The sequence below is a fragment of the Apodemus sylvaticus genome, chromosome 16 (assembly GCF_947179515.1).
Source record: "Apodemus sylvaticus chromosome 16, mApoSyl1.1, whole genome shotgun sequence".
Lineage (NCBI taxonomy): Eukaryota > Metazoa > Chordata > Mammalia > Rodentia > Muridae > Apodemus > Apodemus sylvaticus.
The window spans coordinates 14715687-14730474 of NC_067487.1; the positions used below are offsets into that span (position 1 = coordinate 14715687).

A 14788-nucleotide genomic window follows, 5' to 3' on the forward strand; every position below is an offset into this window, starting at 1 on the left:
TATTCTATTGATCAAAAGTAATTTGAGATATTACATTTAATATCATCATCACACAGCTGATCAGAGACCTATTCCTTGTAGGCAATTGGCAAAGCACAGGGAGAATTACCCTCTGGAGTCTAGATACCAATAGGACTCCAGTCTTACAGAGGCAAGAACATCAAAAGCTTCAAACAAATAATATCTATAAATTAACAGCATCTTATATCTTCTGATCATCCATTTAATGAAAACCTCAATGCTCTCTAGTTTATCAAAGAAATAATTTCCTGGGTTTACATTTAGAAATTATCATATAAGAATAAACATTAATTTGTTTCATGTTGTATGAAACATTCTGTTGCCTGATGGGGGCAGAATTTCGGACATGGCATACTCTCTAAAAGGCAGCAATCTCTGACCAGAATGATCCAGGAATGATTCCTGGATGTTCCCTGATAGAGTACTAGAGCACATTAATAAGTCCAAAAATGAGTTATTTTACCTAAAACAATTGATTATATCCAAATTTCTGGTTATAATAACAAACAACACCAATTACAAGCCAAGGTATAAAATACATCAGAATTTAAGTATTGGGTGACTGTGAATGGTAGACATTAAAAACCCATCTCAAAACACTTCCTGGTCAGAACAGCCATATGCCCTTCAATCTGCCCCTGGGGTGGGGGAGGGGGACATGCTGTTAATCTTACTTCTCTACGGCCAGCATACAGTGGAAAACCTCCTTTCTGCCTTGTCCTACACTCGACTTCTATGATTCCAGTACATACATAGATCACGGGCAACGAAATGGTTTAAAGAAGAGTGAAATCTATACATGAAGACAATAATGTCAGCATGAGTTCCACACCTGGATAAATAACTAAAATGAAACCGGGAGTAACAGAAGAGGAAGAAGAAAGAGAGAGAGACAAAGACCAAGAATGGAAATTTAGTAGGAAAGGCTGTTCACATTTCCATTTCATCTCTAAAGAGAGCACACATGTATAATTATGAACATAGTTATTCTATCTAATTAGAATTATCAGTCAGCCTGTGCATAGACAGACCTTCTTATATATAAACCCATATATAGATCTTCATTGATGATAGTGACACTTGGGCTGAAACAATTCCGATTAAATTTCCTCACACACTTCTTCCTGAGTAAGTGGCCTTCAGTGGGAGTGGTTGCTTTCAGACTGTGGAGTCGCAGAAAGGCCAAACATCAAATACCTTCAAAGACTGACTATGTGAAGCATCTCTCTCCCAGGAACACTGCAGCAATGGGTCTGAAAGCTACTCACCATGACAGTAGCTTAAGTATACACAAAGAACTTGTTACCTGATCAAGGATGTCTGAAAACTGTTTAAGTTTGCTCAGTTCCACCAAATTCAGCCAAGTCATGTCTAGGATCCACTTTGATGGTTTAGGAGGGCAGGCTTTAAGATCCAATGAGGCACCGCCTATAAAATTAAATATGTAAAGTTGCTAGCCTTTTTTCATTACTTTAAAATAATTCATTTAAAAATATTTCTGTTTAATTTCAATGACTTTACTGCCATGACATTTATTAAATTCAGAAATATAATTCATAATGAAGAATATGTATCAAACCTAAATAAGTGAAAAGATGACTGTGGAAAAGAATCAATCACATATCAGCATTATAGATGTGGGAACAAGTTAACGCTGGATTCTAAGCTAATTAACCTGGCCAAGACCCAGGCAAAGCTATCTTATCTACCTGGAACTTTCCTTCCACATTTTAAAATGTAACAATGTAGCCGAAGTGTACTGCTGTAAGTATGTAACACTTACAGGTCACAGCACAGCTCTTCTCAGTACCAGAGATGGCCTTATATTGGTAAAGGCTACCTTTAGATATATAGTTTGTCTACAGATGCTAGTATACCTGATATATTTGCAAAGATCTCTTCTACAATCAAATTATATCTATTTTGACCATATCCTAGGGACTCTGTCACATTGGATAATCTAACAACAACAAAAATCCCCATTTGGTACTAACTCCTGTCTTTGAGGGAAATAACTGACATAAGCACACATATCATTTAGCAACAAACAATAAATGACACCTGCTGCCTCTTCAGAAACTATCAGCAGGTAAAACTCATATTTTAAGTTAAAAAAAAAGCATTAGGGAATCTTCCAAATAATAAATATGTTGTCTAACAAAACATTGAACCCATTAAAGCATTTCAGGGGGAAATGTTCATAAAGGAAACACCAACCCGTTTGGCCATCTTAAAAATTCGGGATAATATCTTGTATACTATGAGGAAGAATCTCCTGTCAAAATAAAGCTGATGGTCTATTAGCAAAAGGCAGGAAATAGAAGGTGTGGGTTCTGGTAGTGAGACAAGAACTCTGGGAAGTCAGGAGCTAGAGATTCACCCTGGACTCTGAGGAAATCAGACACACGAAACTGAGGAGAGGTCACTAGCCTTGTGGCAGCCATAGAACAGTTTAAATGGGTTATGTAAGTTATGAACTAGTCGAGAAACAAGCCAAAGTATACGACCTAGGCGTTTATTTATAAATAAATAAGCCTCCACATCATTATTCGGAAATAGGTGCGTGAGGAGAAAAGCCCACAGTTACATTAAAATTCTTTGTTTTACAGAGCAGGGTACAAACAGAAAAACGCTCGAGATATTTATTGAGCCACACTCCACTTAATCCAGACACCATGTACTATTAAATTGTATCCCTTTGCCAGATCGATCTTAGTTCATCTATAATAAGGTAAATGGGGCCTTGTCGCTGTTTGAATGGAAATATTAGCTCGTAAAGTGAAAACAGCTTGTTGTAATGCCAGGGAGAAGCTAAAGACCTAATGATAATAGCAATAAACGCCTCACAATTTTCATGACAACTGCCCATTTTCCAGCAAAATGGGAAAAATAAGGTACTTGCCAGTGAGTTAACAAAGCCTATTCTTGGAAATGAATGGGTGAGCCTTGTAGGTTGAAGTACTGTTCAATGTTCAGTAGAGGGCAACTAATCTGTGACTACCTTGCCTGCTCCAAAAACGTTCGATTAAGCACAAATAATGATTGTACATTGAGAGAAAAAATGAATTTAATAACATGATCGCAGATTAAACAGATTCTTTAATAAACTACTGAGAAAGGAAAAATTTCAAAATCAATCCTGGTATGATCCAGGATTGCGTTTTTGTCTTCATTCCTTAAAACTTTCACATTTGGAGGATAATGTAAATTTCACTTTTTATCCTAACACTTTCTTTTTAAATGAAAGATGTTCCTAATTAAAATGTACCATTCTACCATAAAATTCAACAGTTAAGAAAAATTTAGAACATCGCAAAAGCTAAGTCATCTTAAAGATGAATAAAAATCAGTAGGGGGAGAGTGTTACATCTTGTCCCAGGCTATTTGTACTGCTATAATAGACTAACTTTGCTGGATCAAAGTCTTCTTGAAATTTATAGAATTTGTTTGTCATACTTATTGATTTGGGGAACTCTAAGATAAAGACATCAATAGAGACAGTGTCTGGTAAGGGTCCACCACTTCCTGGTTGGAAGAGCTCTTTATTCTTTATTTATACCTTAACCTTAAACTTAGTCTCTTACCTACTGCAAAAGAAACTTCTATAATGAAGGGGGAGAGTCTAACAATGACTATAAATGTATTTAAGGTACAATTTATTTCTCTGTCCATCCATTGGCAATTGATGTCTGGTAGGAGAGAGGGAGTCATCTTACTTTGGATGTATTCTGTAATAGACTACCCACATACCACTACATGACCCTACACTCAAGTAGCACTAAGTGGACCCAGGGGATTTAAAAAGAGTAGTTGAAGTTGGGAGGGTAAACTGATGGGGGTTCATATGGGAGAAGTTGGAGAAGGAAGATAGACTTGATATTGAAAAACAAACCATATTCATGTGATATAATGTGCTGTGCTGTTCTGGTTACTTTTCTGTCAGTTCAGAAAAACTGTCCATAAAATCAGGCTGTAAAGCAAGAGTAGAGCATTTTCTTAATTAATGACTGATGTGGGAGTTCTCAGTGAATTTTGAGTGGAGTCATTCCTGGTCTGGTAGTCCTAGGGTCTCTAAGAAAGGATGACAACACCGTGGGAAACAAGCCAGTAAGCAACATTCATCCATCACCTCTACGTAAGCTCCTGCCTATAGGTTCCTGCCCTGATAGCCTTCCTTTGATGCTGAACAGTGACATGGTGGTGTAAGCCAAATAAACCCTTTTCTCTTCAAAGTACATTTTGTCGTGGTGTTTCATCACAGCAACAGTAACCCTAACTAAGGTGTAAACAATTTAAAAAAATACATCATCAAAGCAAATGAAAGTGATTGTCTGCTTTTCTATCAAGAATGATATCTGCTTTAAGATTAAAACATATCAAAGACCTCAAAAAATGAAAAAAGAAGGGGAAAGTATGTTATGACACATCCAACTAAGAAAGCAAAAGTCCTCTACAATTAAAAAGGTTAAAAATTTGGTAAGCTGATTTGATTGGGATGTCCTCTGAGAGGCTCCACCCAGCAGCTGACTCAGAAGCAGACATCCACTGCCAAACAGTGGATGGAGCTTGGAGACTCTTATGGAAGAATGGGAGGAAGGATTGTGGGTCCCAAAGGGGATAGAAACTCTACAGGAAGACCAACAGAGTCAACTAATCAGACCCTTGGTGATCTCAGAGTCTGAGATCATGGAGACTCTGAGATCAGAGTCTGAGACCACCAACTAAAGAACATGCATGGGCTGGACCCAGGCCTCTGCACTCATGTAGCAGATGTGCAGCTTGGTCTTCATGTGGGTCCCAAACAACTGGATCAGAGGTTATCCCAAGAGCTGTTGTCTGTATTGGGATATGTTCTTCTACCAGGGCTGCCTTCTCTAGCCTCAGTGGGAGAGGAAGTGCCTAGCCTCACAGAGACTTTAAGTGTCAGGGCAGAAAGATAACTAGTGGGGCAGGGAGCTACCCACCTAGAAGAGAAGGGAAGGGGTGACCAGGTGGGGGACAGTTAGTGGGATATAAAGTGAAGAAGTAAAAATTATTTAAATTAAATTTTTTAAAAAGTTTAAAAATTTTGAAGAAAGAAACAAAAGAAGATAACAAGGAATGGGATGCTCATGAATTAGCAGAATTATTTTTGCAAAGTGCCTAGAGTGTAGATAAGTACTGTCTTGATTTCTCCATGTTCCGTGACTTAAGTAGGTAGTGCTGTCAGTAAAAGGTTCTTACCAGCAGGAGAGAGAGGACAGAACTAGAACAAGAAAGCAAGAGAGAGATGAGGGGGTGAGCAACCCCTTTAACAGTGAGTCAGGAATATCTGGCTGTTGCCAGGTAACTCTGAGGTAGAGCCTTGTCAAAATGCTAACACCATCGAGCTCTGGATAGCATTGGTAATGGCCCATAATGTTTAGGTGTCAATGGGGCCTACCTGGCCAACAACTCCAAGAGAGGTAACCAATTCCTGACACTAGAATATTAATTTGTTAGACTCTGTTGCCCACTATAGAATGTCTTAGTTACTTTCCTATTGCTGTGATCAAATACCATTATCAAAATAATGTATGAAGGAGTTTGGTGTGGTTTGAGTAGGAATGGCCTCCATAGACTTCTGTGTTTGAATGCTTGATCTATAAGTAGTGGTACTAATAGGAGATGTGGCCTTGGGTGAGTAAGTATGACCTTGTTGGAGGAAGTGTGTCATTCTGGGGGTGGGCTTTGAGGTCTCCTATGATCAAGCTCCACCCAGTGTAGTATACAGTCTCCTTCTGCTGCCTGTGGAATGACCTCTCAGCTCTTCTAGCGCCATGTCTGCCTGCACACTGCCATGCTTCCTGCTATGATGATAATGGAGTAAAACTCTGAAACTGTAAGCCAGTCCAATTAAATGTTATAAGAGTTGTGGTGTTCAGGATGGCCATGGTAGCCAACAATAGAAACCCTAGCTGAGACAGAGTTTAATTTGGCTTATTATTTCAGAGTACTGAAATATATGATGGTAAAACAAAGGAAGACCAAAAGGCTCACATCTTAAGATACAGCAATGAGGGAGGGAGGGAGAGAGAGAGAGAGAGAGAGAGAGAGAGAGAGAGACAGAGACAGAGACAGAGAGAGAGACAGAGAGACAGAGAGACAGAGAGACAGAGAGACAGAGTCAGAGAGACAGAGTCAGAGAGACAGAGACAGGGAGACAGAGAGAACAAGTTTTTTAAAACCTCAAAGCCTATCTCCAGTGACAAACTTCCTTCAACAAGGCCATACCTTCTAATCTTTCCCAAACAATTACACCAACTGTGGATGGAGTATTCAAAAATAAGAGACTATAAGGGCTATTCTCATTCAAACTACCACTTCCATAACATGGAGAGACACAATGTTTGCATATATTTATGAGAGCTTCTGCAATAGAAGGTGTCCAAATTAATGTTTAAAAAGTATTTATTGTTAGTTATCCCCATATTTCTTCCTCCACCTTTTCCTACCTCATCTTAATCCCTCTGATTCCTTTATTCCACTTTAACATTTTATACAGTTTTTCATCTCCCCTAGACCCATGGCCTCACAATAATTTCCTGTATGCCCATGGGTTCTCCAAATTAAATTAAATTATCTGCAGATTCAAAGTCAGCAACCACACATGAGAGAAAATACATGATGTTTTCTTTCTACGTTTGGGTTACCTCCCTCAGAACACGGAGAAATCAAGCTGGTGCTCCCCTTGAAGCTTCAACCTTCTGGCGATCTGATATAGAACTGAAACATGCTAAGTATGCTACTGGAAGAGAAAATCAATCCCTGCGCTCACATAGCCATGAACCTTGAGAGCTACAGAAAAAACAGTAGGCATGTCTGCTTGTGCTAGACTGGCATGACTATCTGACCCACAACTAGCCAGAGGGCAGAAAATAAGAAACAGCAAAGCAGAACATTCATCATTAAATGGAGCATATATACCACACCCTGTCCTCCAAAGCCTCAGGGATTTTGGTAGAGGAGGGAATGAAAGATTATAAGAATTCCAATAGTTCAGAAAATAAAATGAAAAATTCAGGGAAAAGATATCATGTTTCTAAACATGCATATTACAAACTAATCAAGCCAGAACTAAAATGACTGAATGAAAGAAAAATCTTTGCAAGCTATACATCCAAGAATTAGTATCTAGATTATAGAAAGAACTCAAAGTCTAAATACAAAAAAAAAGTACAATCAATGAATGGGATGATAAACATTTCTGAAAAAGAACAAGAAGCAACAGCAGCAGCAGCAGGAGGAAGAGGAAGAGGAGAACAAGAGCAAGAGAAGAGCAAAGCAAGAACAAGAAGAAGGACAAGGACAAGGACAAGGATGAGGACGAGGACGAGAACAAGGACAAGGACGAGGACGAGAACAAGGACAAGGACGAGGACGAGAACAAGGACAAGGACAAGGATGAGGACGAGGATGAGAACAAGGACAAGGACAAGGACGAGGACGAGGACGAGGACAAGGACGAGGACGAGGACGAGGACGAGAACAAGGACAAGGACGAGGACGAGAACAAGGACAAGGACAAGGATGAGGACGAGGATGAGAACAAGGACAAGGACAAGGACGAGGACGAGGACAAGGACAAGGACGAGGACGAGGACGAGGACAAGGACAAGGACAAGGACGAGGACGAGGACGAGGACGAGGACAAGGACGAGGACGAGGACGAGAACAAGGACGAGGACGAGGACGAGAACAAGGACGAGGACGAGGATGAGGACAAGGACAAGGACGAGGACGAGGACGAGCACGAGAACAAGGACGAGGACGAGAACAAGGACGAGGACGAGGACGAGAACAAGGACGAGGACAAGGACGAGGACGAGAACAAGGACAAGGACGAGGACGAGGACGAGGACGAGAACAAGAACAAATGGCCAATCAGCAAATGAAAGTGTTCAACAGCTCAGCATCCTCAGCTGTCAGGGAAATATGAACTTGAACTCTTAAGATTCAATTACCACAGTCAGATGAACTGCCATTAAGAAAACAAATAATGAGAAGAACCGGCAAGGATGCATTCGGACATTGCTAGTCAGAATACAAATTACTCCAACCACTGTGAAAAATGGTATTGAGTTTACTTAAAAAAGAAAAAAATCAAGTTACTGTATATCTCAGGTATTTCATACTTGGGGGTATGACTAGAGGCCTCTAAGTTACTACATCACATAAATACTTTTAAGATGTATTGTAGCTCTATTCATAACAACCTAATTATGAACTAATCTAGGAGTCCTTTAACAAACGAAGACTAACACACACACACACACACACACACACACACATTACTCATTAAAAAAGTTATATTGGTTACAAGAAAGTTGATTCAACTAAAGATCATACTTAGTGAAAGAAGTCAGATTCAGACAAATACCACATTTTACCTACTTTGTAAATCATAGACATTTATATAGACATATAAAATCATGTACACAGGTATGTTAAAAAAGTAGAAGTGAAATTGAGAAAATAAAGGGGGCTAGGAGGAGGAAGAGGAGTATAAGAGGATAATAAGATTGAAGGATATGACATACTTGAATAAAAGTGTTTTTATGTAGCTGGGAAAATAGCTCAATAACACTGGAGTAGTTACCTATAATTATAAGATACTAAGTTCAATTCCCAGCACAGAGAGAAAAAAAAACCTTTCTGAAACACATTTCTATGTATAATTCATGCATACCATTTAAAGAATATTTGACTACAGGTCTGTGTCTTCTGGCTTTCTAATCAACTGTATATGCTAGTAACCCAAACGTTTACTTGTGATCAATGGTTCGATAAATATACAATAAATAATCAATGTAATTGCTGCTGAATCACCTCACTCACCCAGCTTCTGAGACCTTGCCAACTCCACTTTGTCTGTGTCATACCCCTTCATGCCTTATGCCGCCTTGCTCCCTTAACCCTCCCTTCTGTAGATGTTTCGCTGCTATTTCAAATCTTGAATCGGGTGCCAGTCACTAAGTTCTACTCAACTAGAAAATGGACTATATACACAGTTTAAAGCTTTCCACTATCATTATAGCTGATATCCTATACCATCCATGCCCTCCCTCGTGATTAGTATTAATTGCCAACTTGTCATGATGTGGAATCATATAGTAGACAGACCTACAGACACATCCATGGTGGGGAGATATTTCGCCTCTGAATATGCTTTTGAAAGACTATGTTGCTTAGGTTAGGAGAGGTGGGCAGACAGACACTAAAAGTGGGGGGTGAGGCAGTATCCCCTGGGTGTGGGTCCTGGACGGTATAAAAAAGAGCAAGTGACCACACACAAGCATCCTGTGACAGCTGCTTTCTGGCTGTGGACAGGATACGACTGGTTCATGCCCTAACGTCCTACCTCGATGGACTGCATCTCAAATCATGTGCAAAACGAGCCCTTTCTCTCTTCAGATTTATTTTGTGGGCTGGAAGGGCAAGGGAGGGGACCAGGGAACTCTATGATAGCACACGAAAAGTACAACTCTCGTTCCTCTCCCCCAACACTTTTCTAAAGTGCTTGCTAACTTCCCACATAGGACATATTTTATTTGTTTCACTACTTTTTCTATATCTACACACACACACACACAAAACTCAGGTACTCTGCAAGAGGTTTGACTTAATAAAATGCCTGTTCCATGCCCTGAGACACACTAAATGTACAAGAAATAGTTATTGTTCAATAAGTGATCAAATGAAATGTCTCATGTAAGTAAATAAAAACTGAAACGGAAAAAAAAACTACAACTTAATAAGTTAAAAAAAAAAAAAGTTCCGAGAAGAGCATTCACAACATCTGGATGTGTGCAGCACTTTCTACTGACCTTTAATGAGAGTGAGAAACTCCTCGTGCTTGACTAGGTTCCTCTGGATGTCAATCTTTAGGGTGAGCAGCAACGTGAACAGGAATTTGTGCTCCTCATAGAGGCCTCGGGCAGCATACTTGAAAACCTCATAGGTCATGTGCTCAATGATATTAGCGATCCTCTTGCTTGTGATTGGGCTCTTGGCAGACCTGAGGACGAGACCATTTAGGGCATGCTTACCCCACTGTTCTTTTTACTTGTCTATAAAAACAGCATCTCTGGTAGAGAATAAGTAACTTTGGAAGACTAATTTTTACTTTAACACATCAAGAGAGGGCTCCTAAATCTCTACTAACAAGAATTCTCTCAACATGAAGCAACCTAACAAAATTCCTTGCTGTTGTCTAAATCAGTTTTAGCCACAGGCTATTATTATTCACTACAATGTCTTGGAAATCTTCCCATTTAGCAAAACGCGCAAAGCCAAAGGAATCAAATCGCTGGATGAATGGCTGGCGTAGCCCCCTCTCGGCTTATGATGACACGTCTGAATGATTTATTAACATGCTGATAACTACACTAATCTCAGACTTAAGAAAGGGAAATACTCTCGCTGGCAAGCAAAAGGGAAATTTTAATATCGTCCTCATCCACAGATAAAGAATTCAGCTCGACTTCCTAGGGACAGGTGTACCTGGCTAAGGAAAGGTCAAACAAGCCCAGAAACTGACGGAGCGAAGTCTGATACATCTCATTAACCAAGCGCATCTCCGTGATGAGGAAGTAGAGGATGCTGCCCCGTGTAGCAACTGCAAGACAAAGAGCAGGGAGATGTGTGGCACAAGAATCAAAAATAAATTAGCTGTGCAAATACATCCCTCCAATTTATTACTCAAAACAACTTCTTTTGCCTCACCAGTAACTGCTTACTAAGAATGAGATCTAGAGTAAGCCTTATTATTTAATCTTCATGTATACGTTTTTCATAGTTTGCCAAAGGGTGCTAATGAAACCAAGACCGTTCTCATTTTAGAATCAACACACTCCTTCAATAAGTAGAGTTTTTCTGTGTTTTATCAAGATGGAAAGAAAGGGAATTTTTATTAGATATATTCTTTATTTACATTTCAAATGTTGTCCCCTTTCCTGGTCTCCTCCCTCCCCGAAAAGCCCCTAACCCACTCCCCCTGCTCACCTATCCACCCACTCCCGCTTCCCTGTCCTGGCATTACCCTGTACTGGGACATTGAGCCTTCTTGGGACCAAGGGCCTCTCCTCCCTTTGAAGTCCAACAAGGCCATCCTCTGCTACATATGTGGCTGGAGTCATGGGTCCTTCCATGTGTTCTCTGGTTGGTGGTTTAGTCCCTGGGAGCTCTGGGGGTACTGGTTGGCTCATATTGTTGTTCCTCTTATGTCGCTGCAAACCCCTTCAGCTTCATGGGTCAAGAAAGGGAATTTTAAAGGTTGTATATGATGATGTAAGATATTTCCTATCCATCCTTGTTTTCGATGATGCAAGATATTTCCTATCATGCAAGGGGTACGCATTCACATTGAGTCAGTGAGAGGCCAGTGATTGGAAGGGAGAGAAGAGGAGGAGCTAAGAGAAGGAGGGGCAGAGAGAGAGGGAGCCTGGGAGCTATATGAGGGAGCGGAAGAGGAGGAGACACAGATCCAGATGGCGTCGTGTTTCTGGTGTGCTGAGAGGTTAGAAATATTGGGATAAAACTTTATCATTGTAATTTGGCATTATGTAATTGGGAGTTACATATACTTAAATATATTTGGTTAACTACTTAAGTTTAAGAGGCCAACCAGATGCCCCAGGCTTCCAGGGACTAAGCCATCAACCAAGAGGTACACATGGTTCCAGCCAAAAGAATGGCAGAGAAATACCTGGTAGGGCATCAGTGAGAGGAGTGGTCCTTGGACCTGTGAAAGCTCAATAGATGCCCCAGCATGGGGAAATCCAAGGGGGTCGTAGGAGTGGGATGGGTAGAGGAGCATATTCTTGGAGGCAGGGGGTGGAAGGACGGGTTGGAGGTTTCCAGGGAGGGGGGAAACCCGGAAGGGGTATTTGAAATGTTAAAGAAGACTATTTAAAAAAAAAAAGTCATGCTTTTGCGGGATACTTGGAAGGAGTGGGTGCTGGGCAGGAGAGAGACCTACTGGAACTTGGAGCAGAAACCTGGCGGGGTGGTACTATATTTTAATCATTTCCCACTACAGTATATTTAACGCTCAGCAAAGGATTCAGTTGGTCACCCAGAACCTTACTCAGAAGCTCGCAGAGAGCAAGCTGAATGTTCACCTCAAGCTTTCAACACAAGATGGCGCCGCTAACTATCCATAACACCATGGCATAGCGTCAACTCTTTTTCCAGGAAAATGGCTAAAGGGTAGCCAACTGAATAGTTATTTGACACATCTTGGCTAACCAATGAACAGCTGTTTATTAAAGGGTCAGCTAAAGACAACCAGATAAACACAACACATTGTTGCTACATGATATGGAACTAATGCAAAGTCCATAATACTAATATCTCAGGATTTATTATTTTACAGCACTACTTTAATCTCTCATTTTGAAATAAATTCGTGAGCATCTCAAAGCATTACCCAACTACCACAGATAGCACCAGAAGTTTACACCATTACATAATATTTCTATTTATAATTTACTAAACTTCTCAAAAGAAATGGCAGAAAATATGATTGGCCACCCCCTATTGCACAGTAATATAATGTGAAATACATTATACAGTGTATAATGTCCCTGCCTTAATTGGATGCTCTAATTCTCATTTCTGCCTGACTCTATTTCTTTGTGACATTTGTCTTCCATTACCAGACTCACCAGGTCTGTATTCCTCCCGGGCTGAATTAATTTGAATTTCTGTCTCTCCAGAAATTTCCAACTTCTGTGTCACCTCCTCAGCTGTCTTTTTGGTGTTGCTCAGCACAACGAGGAGACTCTCATCTTCCACCAGGGACCCCTGAGTGCTTGTCAGGCGATAAAGCAAATTGTCTTCTAGTTCCTTCATCCTTCTTTTGTTTGCCGTTACATCCTCCAAGAGATGAGTTCGTTCTTTCTCCAGTTCCTGTTAATTTACATAAATACATTTTCATTATAAGTGAACCTATTTTGAGGTCATTCCTTAATGCAATAATTATTTCTTTCATATATAATTGTTATTTCATACATAATCATGTCTTTTAGCTTCTTTAAAAGAGTTCCACTGTTTCTGTGAGATTCTCTCTCACCTGTAGATTGAAATGGTTCTCTCTTCTCTGAAATCAGCTCTCTGTGATGTAGAGTAACCTAAGCCCCCATGACAGTTACAAATTGAAAAATATCAACAGTTGATTATGGTTAGCATATGCCTGTACTCCCAGGACTCAAGAGGTTGAGGCAGAAAAATTACAGGTTCAAGGCCAGCCTGGACTACATAGCAAGAATCTTTCTGAAAAACAGGCAAAGAAAATTTTCTTTTGAATTGAAAACATTTCTTGGCCTAAAAATGTACCATTCTCTCCCGAATACGTATATTTTGGGGACTGGGATAGTTCAGTGAGTAACATGTTTGCCTAAAATGCATGAAGCCCTGAGCCAAATATGCGCATCACCAAAAACCATGTGTGGGTACATGCTATAGTCCCAGAATTCAGAAGGTGAGGCAAGGAATTCAAAGGTCAAGTCTTCCTCGGTTATTCAGTGAGTTTGAAGCCAGCCTGTGACACTGAAAACCATATATACATATATACGCATCATCTTAATCAGGGCTTCCATTCCTGCACAAACATCATGACCAAGAACCAAGTTGGTAAGGAAAGGGTTTATTCAGCTTACACTTCCACACTGCTGTTCATCACCAAAGGAAGTCAGGACTGGAACTCAAGCAGGTCAGGAAGCAGGAGCTGATGTAGAGGCCATGGAGGGATGTTATTTACTGGCTTGCTTCCCCTGGCTTGCTCAGCTTGCTTTCTTCTAGAACTCAAGGCTACCAGCCCAGGGATGGCACCACACACAATGGGCTGGGCCCTCCTGCCTTGATCACTAATTGAGGAAATGCCATATAGCTGGATCTCATGGAGGTATTTCCCCACCTGAAGCTCTTTTCCCTATGATAACTCCAGCCTGTGTCACGTTGACAACACAAAAGCAGCCAGTACATGTATATTCAGGTACCATCATAAAAGAGCGGGCAGAAATATTATAAGACCCAGAAGATGGAGCAGGGTCTGAAGTAAGACAATGACTTCTGGACTTGATATGATGCTTGGACTCATGAACTCACAAAAGCCATAGTTGCCAGCCTAAGATCTGAACAAGACCAAGCCAGTCCACATTCACATTCTAGCATAGAGTAACAGAGTCTTCATGAAACTCCAATCCTAGTGGAGTAGCTATAAAGGACTTGATGGCTTCCAGGGGAAGAAGTTAATTTTCCTTAAGGATGTAGTTGATCATGCCCCAGTGGATAACCCAACATCCAGGAGTGCATGGGAATCACAAGTTGAATCTGAATTATTAAAATTTGAAAAGAAAGAAAACAAATTTTGGAGTAGGGGTGGACCTGAAAGGAATTAGGGGAAGAAATTGATCAAAATACATTTCATAGAATTCTCAAAGAATTAGTTATATATTATATATTAATTATAGTTATTATATAATATACAGCATTGTTTTGTATCTCCTCTGAGATATAAATCTTATAGTTCAGGAGGTAAGCAAAGCTTTGAGTTATAACTGTCAATGGTGGCTCTTTCCTTAGGAGCTCAAAGAGTCAAAGGAAACAATGCGATTGAAATTGAGCAGGCCACAGTGTGAAGCTCAGAGGAGAAAGAACAGTAGGGAAAATATACTGACTCTAAGGAAAGTGTGCATGAAAGAGAAGTACTTATGTGAAATACTTTGAAGTTAAAGAAATTAACCAA

At 40.2% G+C, this 14788-nt stretch overlaps 1 protein-coding gene across 1 annotated transcript in view; it reads right to left on the bottom strand.

Moving 5' to 3' along the window:
* The window catches only part of Dnah5 (dynein axonemal heavy chain 5), a 251296-nt gene that overhangs the window by 34599 nt on the left and 201909 nt on the right, over positions 1–14788 (bottom strand). Inside the window, exons 66-69 of the mRNA XM_052160127.1 lie at positions 12708–12951; positions 10543–10657; positions 9867–10057; positions 1328–1449 (exon numbers count right to left, since the gene is read on the bottom strand). Coding sequence (XP_052016087.1) covers positions 1328–1449; positions 9867–10057; positions 10543–10657; positions 12708–12951 — 672 coding nt within the window. The remainder of the gene's footprint in view (positions 1–1327; positions 1450–9866; positions 10058–10542; positions 10658–12707; positions 12952–14788) is intronic.